At 43.0% G+C, this 12,957-nt stretch overlaps 1 protein-coding gene across 1 annotated transcript in view; it reads left to right on the forward strand.

Annotated features, from left to right (window-relative positions):
- The window catches only part of LOC137453294 (phosphatidylinositol phosphatase PTPRQ-like), a gene marked incomplete at its 3' end in the record, with an annotated part of 98,629 nt that overhangs the window by 55,275 nt on the left and 30,397 nt on the right, over nt 1-12,957 (forward strand). The window contains exons 27-32 of the mRNA XM_068162434.1: nt 2,849-3,059; nt 5,253-5,405; nt 5,536-5,715; nt 7,166-7,273; nt 9,798-10,079; nt 12,755-12,937. Coding sequence (XP_068018535.1) covers nt 2,849-3,059; nt 5,253-5,405; nt 5,536-5,715; nt 7,166-7,273; nt 9,798-10,079; nt 12,755-12,937 — 1,117 coding nt within the window. The remainder of the gene's footprint in view (nt 1-2,848; nt 3,060-5,252; nt 5,406-5,535; nt 5,716-7,165; nt 7,274-9,797; nt 10,080-12,754; nt 12,938-12,957) is intronic.

A 12,957-nucleotide genomic window follows, 5' to 3' on the forward strand; every position in this document is an offset into this window, starting at 1 on the left:
GCCCCTTGGTTCAAGAGGGACAGGGGGATACTAGAGAGAGTCTAGCACAGAGCCACAAAGATGATTAGGGGAGTGTTCCTTTCCTGTGTGATCTGGTCTGGGTGGTTCTGCTCTGGCTGGGGCATTGGATTGAATGAGCTTTCGAGGTCTCTTTCAGCCCCTGGCATTCTGTGATTCAAGAATCAGTGCTTTCTGATCTGAATTTTGGACATAGGTGCACTAAGTCTAAGCCCTTTTTTTCCCCCTTTATTTTAGAAAAGTGATGTTTTTTTCTGAATCTGACACAGAATCTAGGCTTTTGATGCAGGGAGCAATGAAGGACTTAACTTTCAAGTGGAATGGCAACTATTAGTTAGAGCCCTGGAGCCAAATGTTAAATGAGGAATAACATAAGGATAAGGATCCACTCATTAAAGCAGGCAGGCATCCTTGGAGAATGACAGTATACAGCTCTATAATTAAAGATTGTATCTTTCTGTGCAGACACATAATGTTGAAAATTGCCTGCACAGACATGTTTTAATTGTGGGATTTCCTAATTTCTGGGTTCTTAGAGTAGCATCATTGCTGCTTTGTTATAGTTTATTAGATATAATTTTCTAATTAAAAATCTAAATGAATCATAATAAATATCACTTTATTTAGAGCCCCATTGACCCGTGCTTACAGGATTTGAGCACTCAGATCCAGAATGCTGACAGTATCCAGTAACTAGTAGCAGCAAAAAGATGTTGCCTCATATGTGGGAAAGCCTCAGAAGCAGCATTTTCACCTGGGTTACTATTTTTCTATGAAATGCTGAGGAAGATGAGACATATAGAGCTTCCACCTGTTGGTACTTACAGGATGTTAAAGGGTTGGAAGGGACTCAAAGATATCATTGAGTCCAAGCCCCCTTCCAGAGCAGGACCAGAGCTCAGGTCACAGAGGAATACACCCAGACAGGCCTTGAATGTCTCCAGAGAAGGAGACTCCACAACCTCTCTGGGCAGCCTGCTCCAGGGCTCTGTGACCTTTACAGTAAAGAAGTTCCCTCTTGTGTTGAGGTGGAACCTCCTGTGCTGCAGTTTACATCCATTGCTCATGGGAGCAAGTGAGCAGAGCCTGTCCCCTCCCTCCTGAACCCCAGGCCTGAGATATTTATAAACATTTATTAAATCCCCTCTCAGTCTTCACCTCTCCACACTGACCAGCCCGAGGTCCCTCAGCCTTTCCTCACCAGGCAGTGCTCCAGTCGTTTCAGCATCCTCATAGCCCTCTGCTGGACCCTCCCAGCAGGGGAGCCTTAAACTGAACTCAGTACACTAGATGAGGTCTCAGCAGGGCAGTGTACAGGGGGAGGAGAACCTCCCTTGATCTGCTGGACATACTTAAGTGAAATCAATGTTGCACCTCTGCCTGTGGTTAATCTCCCCCTAGTTCAAGCAGTAAAGAAGCTGCTTTACCCTCTCTCCACACAGAGTCTATAGGGAGAGAGCTAATGCATATTGGTTACACCACTCTTAAAGCATCTCTTTCTGGCATTGGAGAGCCTATGTATGAGTGGGGAGTGTTCACAGGTGACAGCAGAAAAATTTAGAAGCACCAGAGTCCTGGATTTAGTGCCAGATTCCAAAGGAGCATAATGATGTGGTGCTTGCACTTCATTTTGTACCTGCACTCTACCCTCTCTCTCTTTTGTCTTCTGCTACCCCCACCCCCCAATCTCTTTGCACTTCTTGCTCCCTTTGTATCTACTGCCATCTCTTTCCAACATTTGACATCTGCCCCTTCTATCCTTTGGAAGCTGAAGGTTGAAATTACCCACCCCCCAAAAAAAAAATATGAAATTGCCAGAGCAGCTCATCTGGAAAGCAAATGAAGCAAAATGTGCAATATTTACACAGATTTACAATTTATAAACATCACAAGAACCACCCTGGACAAAACCAGGGGGTTACCAACAGCTTACCCCTCCCTGCTCCCTTTTCCCACCCTCTACAAGGGGGGCATAAAGAGAAAGAGAAGAGCAGATGGTAGCTTGTTAGTACTTAGCCACAACAAGAATGCAGCCAAAATCAGCAACAGCCAAGCAAAAGCTGCCAGCTGGTATCTGCTAGAGCAAAAAAGCTGAAGAGAGGAAAGAGTGAGTTTATATAACTAACATTCTGTTAGTTACCAGACCAATGGGATTATTTAGACTTTATCATTACTTTCACTTTTCCATTCACTGGTAATCTATTTACATTCTACCACTTTTCAATCTGTGGGAAATTTTCCTAGGCATCAGCCTAAAACTGCCAGAGTCTTCCATCTCTCTTACCTGCACACACATACTCTACTTTCCCCTCTCCCCTTTCTTTCTGTTTGTCTCCTTCTCCCCTCCTTCTCTCTCAGTGATCTGGTCAACCTGTCATTCTGAGACATTTGAAAAGAGGAATGTGTTGTTTGTTTAACCAAAGAGAGTGGGTAGAAGGTTATAGGCTACCGGCAGCTGGGCTTTTAATGAGAAATGCTGTATGTTGCAAAGCTTATTGTGGTTGCAATGCAAGATAATGTTTGCACGCCAACATTTTTATATATACACATATATATGTGTGTGTGTGTGTATATTTTTATACACATTTATATAAATACATTTATACATTTATATATGCATATATAAATATATGTATACATTTATACATCTATATATATACATATATATATAAATACACACACACACACACACATATATATATATATATATATATATATAGTGTGTATATATGCTCACATATGCAAACCCTATTTCTCTATTCTCTATGAATGTCAATCATTTAATGATGACCAAGTCTGGTGATCTGTTCCAATACTTCTAATTCTTTAGTATTTGATTGATTCTTTGGAGTCATTCACGAGAAATGACAACATCCAACCTTCTCCTGCCTGGAATTCGGTGGAAGCAGCCAATGACTTGTATGAAGGTTCAGCTGAAATGTTTCCCAGCAGTCAGACAACTCCTCCAGTGAAATTTACAAGTGTACCAGGGGATAATTTGCCTGCTGTAAACGGAGGTGCAAAATCACATTCTTCTTCGGGTAAGATATTTTAGGATCTTTTCCTACCTGCCCCTTCTGTCCTGCAGGACCCCCATCGCTGGCCTAGATAGGATCCTTAGCACATGCCTCAAGCAGATTATGAATGGGTCATTTGCTGGAGTCACATTTTTTATTTTTCTTTTTGCTTTTTTTTTCACTACCAAATAACCTTCTGAAGCAAATGGGAATGCCACACAGGCAGGAACTACCCCCCTCGTCACCCAGCTGACCTTCTTCCTAGTGAAAGGGGCACCCAAAAGCCATCAGCCAAGCTGCATAGACAATCAGTTATTACAGTTGCCAAAGCAGGTGTGATTGTCAGGGATTAACATATCTCCGAGCCCTTCAGAGACCTTGATTTCTCTAAGCCTTTTGACTAATAGGTTTCCAAATGTCAGGGAAGGTAAATAGGTCAAAAAGTTACAACTTTGCTATATGGGTGACAAACAGGTGGAGATGACCCCTTGCCATGGTGCTGTCATTAGCATGTACACTTGTTCTGCATTATCAATGGAGCAGTCTTTCTTTACCAAGTATGGATATTTACAAACCATTAAGCAGGTTTCACTTGACAGACAGGGACTTAAAATACCACTCTAAATTTTTACACTGAGTTTTGAATGGTGGGGAGAAAGTCAGTGTTGTTTTTTCTTTCCCCTCTTGTTTTAATTCTTAATTAAAGACACTGAATTCCTCCATATGTGCCAGGACCTAAACCCAGAGTTTAGTCCATGACTTTATATCACAGTGATGTTTTCTGTGTTATTTTAATTCTGGGGAATCTTCTTTGTTGTACAGGGGGGAAAAAACAGTGTTTTAAATGGCCATGTTTTAAACATGAATCTTCTTTTTTACATTCTCATTTGGTTTGAGGCATGGAGCTGCTAAAAGATATCTGAGTTGCTGAAAAAGTGAAGGCTCCATCTGTTGCAGTCTGGCATATGAGTATTGTTCTGTAGTTGTTATTACAGTAGTTGAAGCTGTTGACAGGCAAATTATCAACAGGGTCTGGTGGGTTTTAGATGCTTTCTCTTTAATGCTGGTCTCACCAAGCTCTGAGCCTTCTACTCAGCTCTGTGAAGCAGCCACACTTCTTTGTGTTGCAGTGGCACGATGGCTGCCTTATAACCAAACATTTTGACTAGCACAGAGAGACTGAGGTGACACAGAACTTGATTGCAGACACTCCAAAACCTCTTTGTGGATGTGTGTGACTTCCTCATTCTGCTGACTGCAACTCTTCTACTGAAAACACTGTTATGAAAGGATCCATGTGGGGAGATATTTCAAGCATAATTGTTACAGCACCATTGAGAGAAGGGCAAGGGAGAGTGAATCAGTTTTTCTCAATGAAAAAACAAACAAACAAAGAATCCCAAACCAAAACAAACCAACAAACAAAAAAACCCACAACCCCACCCCACCCCCAAATAAAACCCCAAACAACAAAAACCCGAACCCAAACAAACAAAATACCAAACCAAAACACAAAAAGCCAAAACTAAACTAAATAAACCAACCCTGAAAGCTCTATTAACCTAGGAGCCATGGTTCTGAAGTCACTGAAGTGCCTAAGCCATACAGGACAAGGGGTAATGGACATGAACTACCACACAGGAGGTTCCACCTCAACACAAGGGGGAACTTCTTCACTGGGAGGGTCACAGAGCACTGGAGCAGGCTACCCAGGGAGGCTGTGGAATCTCCTTCTCTGGAGACTTTCCAGACCCATCCAGATGCATTCCTGTGTGACCTGTGCTGGATTCTGTGGTCCTGCTCTGGCAGGGGAAAGTTGGACTCCATGATCCCTGGAGGTCCCTTCAAACCCCTAATGTCTGTGATCCTGTGAGATACAACTATTCCTTTTCTTAGTTTCTAGGGGATTTCTCTCAACTATTTGAGCTAGCTTTCAGTACCTAAACCCTTGCAAGGTTATTTCTTGCCTGTTCATTCTTTCACCAAGACCAACCTGTCTGTGGTAGCTATGAGCACACATCTATAATAGCCTCTCCTTCAATGAATTAAATGGCAGAGTGTCAACTTTTCTTTATTCTGTTTTATGTGTCATGAGTGTTCTTTAGCAGTAAAATAGCTGCACGTCACAGTGCCAAACTCAGTTTAGAGTGCAAAAGGGGCTGGGGGAGGGGAAGGGAACTTATGAGTAAGTAACTGTATCTCTCCATTTCTTCACAGAAAATCAGCATACAATTGATATTTTAGCTGAAGAACTGGTTTATGTTATAACTGGCCTCACACCTTTCACAGACTACACAATCAGTGTGTCTGCTTTCACTGCTGTTGGAGAAGGCCAACCAGCAATTCTAACAGTCAAGACACATGAGCAAGGTAAAAGGTTGTAACACTGATCTTATCTAAATTAACATAAATTACTTATGGTTTTTTCACTGAATATTTTAATTATTTTTCATAACTTATTTACTGCTCTGTTTATTTTTTTTCCCTGTTTTCATTTAAGTTCCAAGCTCAGTACAAAATATAGCTTACAAGAATGTTAGTTCCTCCTCTGTTTTGCTGTATTGGGATCCTCCAGCAAATCCCAATGGGAGAATCACTCATTATACTGTTTATGCAATGGAGCTGGATACAAAAAGGACTTTCCAGATGACAACTTCAAACAACAGCTTGCTTATGAGAGGTACAGTGATGTTTGATTAAGAAAAAAAAAAAAACAACCACTTGCAAATATATTCTGCAAAATTATTTCCTCCAGCTTCGTGCAGTGTAGTTCTCTGCAGGGCAGGTGAGCCAAAGCTCCCTCATCTCTACACATCCACACACAAAGCAGCACAACTGCATGGAAAGGCAAGGCTGTGAGACTCCTAACAGTCCTGTCAGCTGTGGGTGGGGATCTGGGGAATGTGCGATAGGAAGAGAGGCCTGGGTAAGATGAGCAGTGACTTGTGAAATGTGCTGAGTAGTCACTTGTAAAATGAATTTCTCCTTGGAAGTTTATCCTCAGCCTCTTCTTTCCACGTGGGAAACTCTTCCTATTCTTTTTTTTTTTTTCAGAGTTGACAGTATTTGTCCCATATTAATAATTCTTTCAAGGTGACAATTTTGTATAGTAATTGCCTAAGATGCATTCCTCATGGTGCTTCAGGAACTTATGCTAATCAGAATGATGCATATACAAGAAAAATAGTTAGAATCATAGAATGGTCTGGGCCAGAAGAGACCTCCAGAGCTCATCCAGTCTGACCTCTCCGCACTCAGCAGGGACATCCCCAACTAGATCAGGCGGCCCAAGGCCTCCTCCAGCCTCACCTTGAAGATCTCCAGGGAAGGAGCCTCAACCACCTCCCTGGGAAACCTGTGCCAGTCTTCCACCACCCTCATAGTAGAAAAGCTGTTCCTAACATCCAATCTAAAACTGCTCTGCTCTAGTTTGAAGCCATTGCCCCTTGTCCTGTCTCTGCAGGACTCAGGACTCTGCAAACAGTCTCTTTGCATCCCTCCTGTATCCCCCTTCCGGTACTGGCAGGCTGCTATTAGGTCTCCCTGAAGCCTCCTCTTCTCCAGGCTCAACACCCCCCAGCTCCCTCAGCCTGTCCTTGCAGCAGAGCTGCTCCAACGCCCTCATCATTCTTGTGGCCCTCCTCTGGACCCTCTCCATCAGCTCCATGCCTTTCCTATATTGAGGGCTCCAGACCTGCACACAGCACTCCAGGTGATGTCTCAGCAGAGCAGAGCGAAGTGGCAGAATCACCTCTCTGGCTCTGCTGGCAATGCTGCTTTGGATGCAGCCCAGGCTGTGATTTGCCTTCTGTGCTGCAAGCTCACACTGCCTGCTCCTGGCCAGCTTCTCATCTCTGGATGTACACATGCACATTCTCCATTTTGATGAACAAATGAATAAAACTGTTTCTATCACTGCAGCTTGGTGACTTATTTCAAGATCTGTTAATTTCTCTGAGTGCTTATTTGGGTCTCCCCAGCTAAGCAGTAGGATACATATTCTGTCTTCTAAGTAAGAAATGTGCATCAAACCCTCTTGGGACAGTAATGATCCTTGTAATTTTATAAATAGCTATGAGGAAAAAGATGTATTTAAGAAGTCAAGTTTTTCTTGTGTTTAATCTCTTCAGGTTTGAAAAAGTACACAAACTATAAGATGAGAGTGGCAGCCTCTACCATAATTGGAGAAAGTGCCTTGTCTGAAGAGAATGATGTTTTTGTGACAACCCCTGAAGATGGTAAATACATTCTTGCAATGATTGTTTGGCTTCTGCATTGAAGTTTGTGCTTCTTCAGAAGACTGGACACATATCTATGGAGGGGAGGAGAGTGTAGAAATGGAATCAGTGTTTGTTGAAATTATTAGCTGTCTATCAGTCAATGACCTTGGCCAGCCTGGTTTTAGGTAAATGCTAGAAATCACAGAATCACAGAATTGTTAGGGTTGGAAGGGACCTCAAGAATCATCTAGTTCCACCCCCCTGCCATGGGTGGGGACACCTCACACTACAGCAGGTTGCTCAGCCTGGCCTTCAAAACCTCCAGGGATGAGGCTTCTACCACCTCCCAGGGCAACCTGTGCCAGTCTCTCACCACCCTCATGGGGAAGAACTTCTTCCTAACAACCAATCTGAATCTACCCACTTCTAGTTTTGCTCCATTACCCCAAGTCCTACCCCTGACACTCTAAAAAGTCCCTCTAAAAAGACACTCTAGGAAGACTCCAGCTTTCTTTTAGCCCCCTTCAGATACTGAAAGGCCACAATTAGGTCTCCTCAGAGCCTTCTTTTCTCCAGACTGAACAGCCCCAACTCTCTCAGTCTGTCTCCATAGCAGAGCAGCTCCAGCCCTCTGCTCATCCTCGTGGCCCTTCTCTGGACACCTTCCAGCACCTCCAGATCCTTCCTGTAACAGAGGCTCCAGACCTGGACACAGTGCTCCAGCTGTGGTCTCACCAGAGTGGAGCAGATGTGGAGAATCACCTGCCTCAACCTGCTGGCTATGCTTCTCTTGCTGTAGCCCAGGATGTGATTTGCTTTCTGGGCTGCAAGTGCAGACTGGTGTTCTTGTGTTCTTCTTGTTGTTGTTCCTTGGTTTTCCTGAGGTACCTCAGGAGAAGAATTTGGCTGACATAAGAATGACATCTCGTTAGCCTATTGAAAAGAGAAATACTTCCAAAAGATAGATCCACCACACAACATGTTAGGATGGAAGGTACTAAGCTGCAGCACTTACATATTTTACAACCTCAGATAAACTGCAGAATGCATTTTGGCTGAAGATTAAGCTTCTTCTCATGAGAAATACCCAGGTGGGCAGTTTTGTCATCCAGGGAGCAGTGATCTGTTACAGTTAATACTTTTTATTTGCAAGGCTCAGAAATCAGGAATGAAAGTGGTTTGGGAGACCTGTAGGACAAAAAAAAAGTACCCAAAAGCCACAAAACAAGTCTGGAAGTACCTGGATTTGTACACAAGCCGAATCATGTAATCCTAGTTTCCTAGCACACTTTTGAAAGTGTTGAGGTTATTGTAGGGGTGAAGTGATGAAACTTTCAGAGGAATCAAGGCTGACATTCAGGGTTGGTATGATTCCTAAGTGCAGCCCACTCACTCCTGTAATACTTCCATGCATTATTAGCTCTTCTGAAGTCACATCCACTCATACATTGCCAGGAGATGCAGGGAACTCTCTGTACCAGAGCTGGGTTTGCTCCTGTGCATGACCTTCCCACCAGTGCCTGTGAGATTTGCGCTGGGGTTTTCATGGTCATCAATTAGCAACTGCATCACTAAAATAATAAAGGGAATTTAGTTACAGTGGATGCAGTCCTTTCCTTGGTTCAGTGGTTGGCTGAATGAAATAAAATGGGTGGTTCTTGAAGCAAAAACAATAGAATAGAATAGAGTAGAATAGAATAGACCAGACCAGACCAGGTTGGAAAAGACCTTTGAGATCATCAAGTCCAGCCTATCACCCAACACCATCTAATCAACTAAACCATGGCAGTCAGTACCCCATCAAGTCTATTCCTAAACACTTCCAATGATGGTTACTCTACCAGCTCCCTGGGCAGCACATTCCAATGGCTAATCACTCTTTCTATGAAGAGCTTCCTCCTCACCTCCAGCCTAAACATCCCCCGGTGCAGCTTGAGACTGTGTCCTCTTGTTCTGGTGCTGGTTGCCCAGGAGAAGAGACCAACCCCCACCTGGCTACAACCTCCCTTTAGGGAGTTATGGAGAGCAATGAGGTCTCCTCTGAGCCTCCTCTTCTCCAGGCTAAACAACCCCAGCTCCCTCAGCCTCTCCTCACAGGGCTTGGCACAGAGCTAAATAAAGAACTTGCATTGGAGGAAAACAGGGAGAGGACCTGAAGGATCAGTCTGCATGAGAGAAGTAGGGAGAGGAGGTTTCTTTTCTTTATAAAAGCAGTTTTGAGAGGATTTATAAGTGGCTGAGAAAAGACACTCCAGAAAAGTTAGTGTCTGGTGTGCAAAACCTGCTCAGTTTATGAGTGGAAAAGGATACACAGAGAAATTAACTGAGATCAGCAGCGGTAAGGCTTTAAGAATGGTGGAGAGTGAGTGAGTGAGTGAATGAATGAGAGAATGAGTGTAGCCTTTTGGTACAGTTAGCTAATCTAAATGCTAGTATCCAATAGGTTTATATGCTCAGTCTTATATTCAGTTGATTGAAAGTCTCAGGTTGGTTGGTTTGTTTTGTTATGTGTTTTTTTCCCCCTTTTATTTCTGTGTTCCAGAACCAGGCTCCCCACCTCGAAACTTAGAGCTGATAAATGTAACTGCAACAGAAATTAATCTGAGATGGTTACCTCCTGAGCAACCTAATGGTCTCATAACTCACTATGAAGTTCTCTGCAGTGATTCCAATGATTTGTTCATTAAAAATGCCTCATCCCCAAGCATATCCCTAAGTGAAATGAAGCCATATACCCTCTACAACATCTCTGTAAGGGCATTCACCAGACTTGGCCATGGGAATCAGTCATCTCTCCCACTTCTGGTGAGAACTTTTGAGACTGGTGAGTATCCAGCAGCTTTTAAAAATGGTAAATTTTCCACAGTCAGTTGCCTGTTGTTGATCTTTAATGCCCAGGAGATCAACTGAATTAATTTTAAAAGTGTGTGTTTGCTCTGAAAAGCAGTGAGGTTGAGCCCTGTTTTCCCCCCTTATATACAAAGCCAAAGTAAGGAAAAAGTAAAGAAGGTAAAGAAGTAAAAGAAAACAGTGGGAAGTTTTATGCTTGAGGTGTTTCATATATTTCACTCTTTGTCCTTGAAGATTCTTTGTGTCTTACAGGATAGTACATTTTTGGGGGTAGGAAAATAGTGCTTTTGAATTCAAGTTATGAATGGAAATGTTGTAAGAATTCAATCCTAAAGGTTAAACCCCACCCCCACCCTCCACCCCCACCCTGAATTCATAGAGAAATGAATTGTAGCAGGCAAAGTTGCTTATTTTACTAGAAACATTTTAGAGCAGGTACAGATCAAACAAAATAGCAGAGGGTTAGAGTAGATTGAGTTGTTCCAAGAAAGGAAAGTAAATTTAGAAGTGAGGACTGGGGAGGGTGAGCATTAGGAGTGTAACGAGGCAGGAGAAGAGACTTGAAATAAAGAAGTAGCTGTAAGGTAGGACAACATAAGGAAGGGAATCTAAAACCTTGACAGAGGGCCATTAAATGTTTAGTGGATGTACTGGATTGAAAACTGAGGATTATGGGTTACATGGAGAAATAGATACCTGGGTTGATCTGTAGACTCAGGAATGAAAGGTGGCTGGGGAGGCAGATGTAAAGGTCAATTTCCTTCAGGACTCTGCCACATCCAGGTAGTACTGGTATGATGATCATCTTTTTTTTGGGAGCCTTCACCAGTTTGCTACCCCAGAGAACTACCTCTTTCATCTGTCCCTGGAGCTAGTCCTGGAACTGAACCTGCTCTGTTTATCCCATTTTTCTCAGTAAGGAAAGGCCATGTCTATACTGACATCTCTCAAAAGGGGCAGGGAGATGCTCTGGCTTGTTGATTAAGATACAAAAGGATTCACAATTAATTCCTGCTCCTCCTTGCTTCTGAAATAAACTTTGATTTCCACCCCCCCTGTAAAGTAGTTGTGATCTAGGCCTGCTTAACCAGTCAAACTGTTACAGAACGGGGACTCAAACAGTAGTCATCATAGAAGCACCAAGGTATCTTTGCCAAGACACTGTACTACCTTTGAGGATTTCTTTTTGTCCAATACCATAGGTATGTGAGCACTGCCCAACTGACACAGTGTCCTTAGACATAGTATTTTTAATTGCCACGTTTAACTTAGACACCCATCTTTTGCCTCAATTATATTTTAAAGCAGGTAGCTCTTTCTCAGTGACAACTCCCCTAATTCTCAGAACCAACATTTGAATTCCAGCTGCCTGTGACACAGATGAGAAGCTGCAAAAATGTCCTCTGAGACAAGAAGAATAAAACCAAGGGAAGCTCTTAAGATGAGAACAGAGCATTTTGAGTCAAACAACCTATTAACAGATTGGTTTGCTTGGAGAGCCCTTGGGAGTTCTCTGTTACCATTCCACCATGAAATTAGGCAGAATTATGGCTGGTTTCACTGCCTCTCATGGCATTTATGACCTTTCTGGATATTGCAGAGTGTCAGTACATTTATAAGAACATTTAGGGCATCCTAAAAGAAAGCCATGCCCATGCCTTTACTTTGTTACCACTGTATGATTGTGATTTTCTGAACAGGACATACTATGCCATCACTCCAATTTTAGATATTGAAAAGCATACTTGTTTAATGTTTGGGGACAGACAAACAGATGTTGATGAGCCAGGTCTGAGCTTATAGCCAATAAAGTGATTTAGCAAGTTCAGTGGCACTAACCAAAGCAGCTGAAACACAGTGGTTACTGAGTGGCTCTGTAGTGATGTGGTGAAGCTGAGGCAACAGCTCACAGATCAGTGGGTCCATGGTCAACCACAGCCTCCGATGTGATGCAGCAGGAGCTGTAGCTCAGACAGGGAAAAGTGAGAGGGCACTAGCTGAAAGCAGCTCCTGGGGAACAGCCCTGGTCAGCCCTGGCTGTGGTGTCACTGCAGCATTGCCCCGGAGAGTGTCACCAGCGAGGAGGAGGCAGCCCTTGGCTGTGTTACTGCTGAGGTGGCCCTGAGCCCCAGCAGCCAACCTTCCAGGAGGGGGAAAGGCTTTGAGGAGTCAAACAACGTCTTAGACTCTCTTTGGTTTTCCATGCAAGTACTCATACAGTTGGTATAGCTCACCCAGGGGAAAGGAAGATAATGCAGGTTGCTGATAAAAAGAGTTAATTATGGCAGTAGAACATGGCCCATTTCCTAACAACAGCTAATTTGAAGGATTGCAGTGATAGTTATGGAGTGTCAGAAGGAAAGCTTAGCATCATGCTCCAGATCTTGGTGTGAGGTTTTTTTTTTATCTAGCGCGTTAAGATGATTTCCATGATTTTTTTGGGTTGTCTTAAATGACCCCACTGTTGTTATAGACTGCCACATGGCTTTGATCTTCCAATCCAGCCTCTTTTAAAGTTGATTTTGTACAAAAACTAAGATAAAAGTAAAAATGTCTCCATTGTGTTTTATTTGATTCAGTTGAAGAGAATGCTTCACAAATCAACAAAATTGACCAAAATCCTCTGTGAGTCTGAATTTTGTCTTCCAGTTCCTGATTCTGCACCAGAAAACATAACCTATAGGAACATCTCCTCTGTGGAAATTGAATTATCATTTTCTCCACCATCCATTCCCAATGGAATCATACAGACATACACAATCTATCTTCAGAGGACTAACAGAACTGAGCAAAGGGCCATAAACACTTCTCTGCTGACACTATGCATTACAGGCCAGTATACAGTGACCTGG

Source organism: Melanerpes formicivorus, unplaced genomic scaffold (genome assembly GCF_026170545.1).
Source record: "Melanerpes formicivorus ecotype bairdi unplaced genomic scaffold, bMelFor1.0.p_v2 SCAF_64, whole genome shotgun sequence".
NCBI lineage: Eukaryota > Metazoa > Chordata > Aves > Piciformes > Picidae > Melanerpes > Melanerpes formicivorus.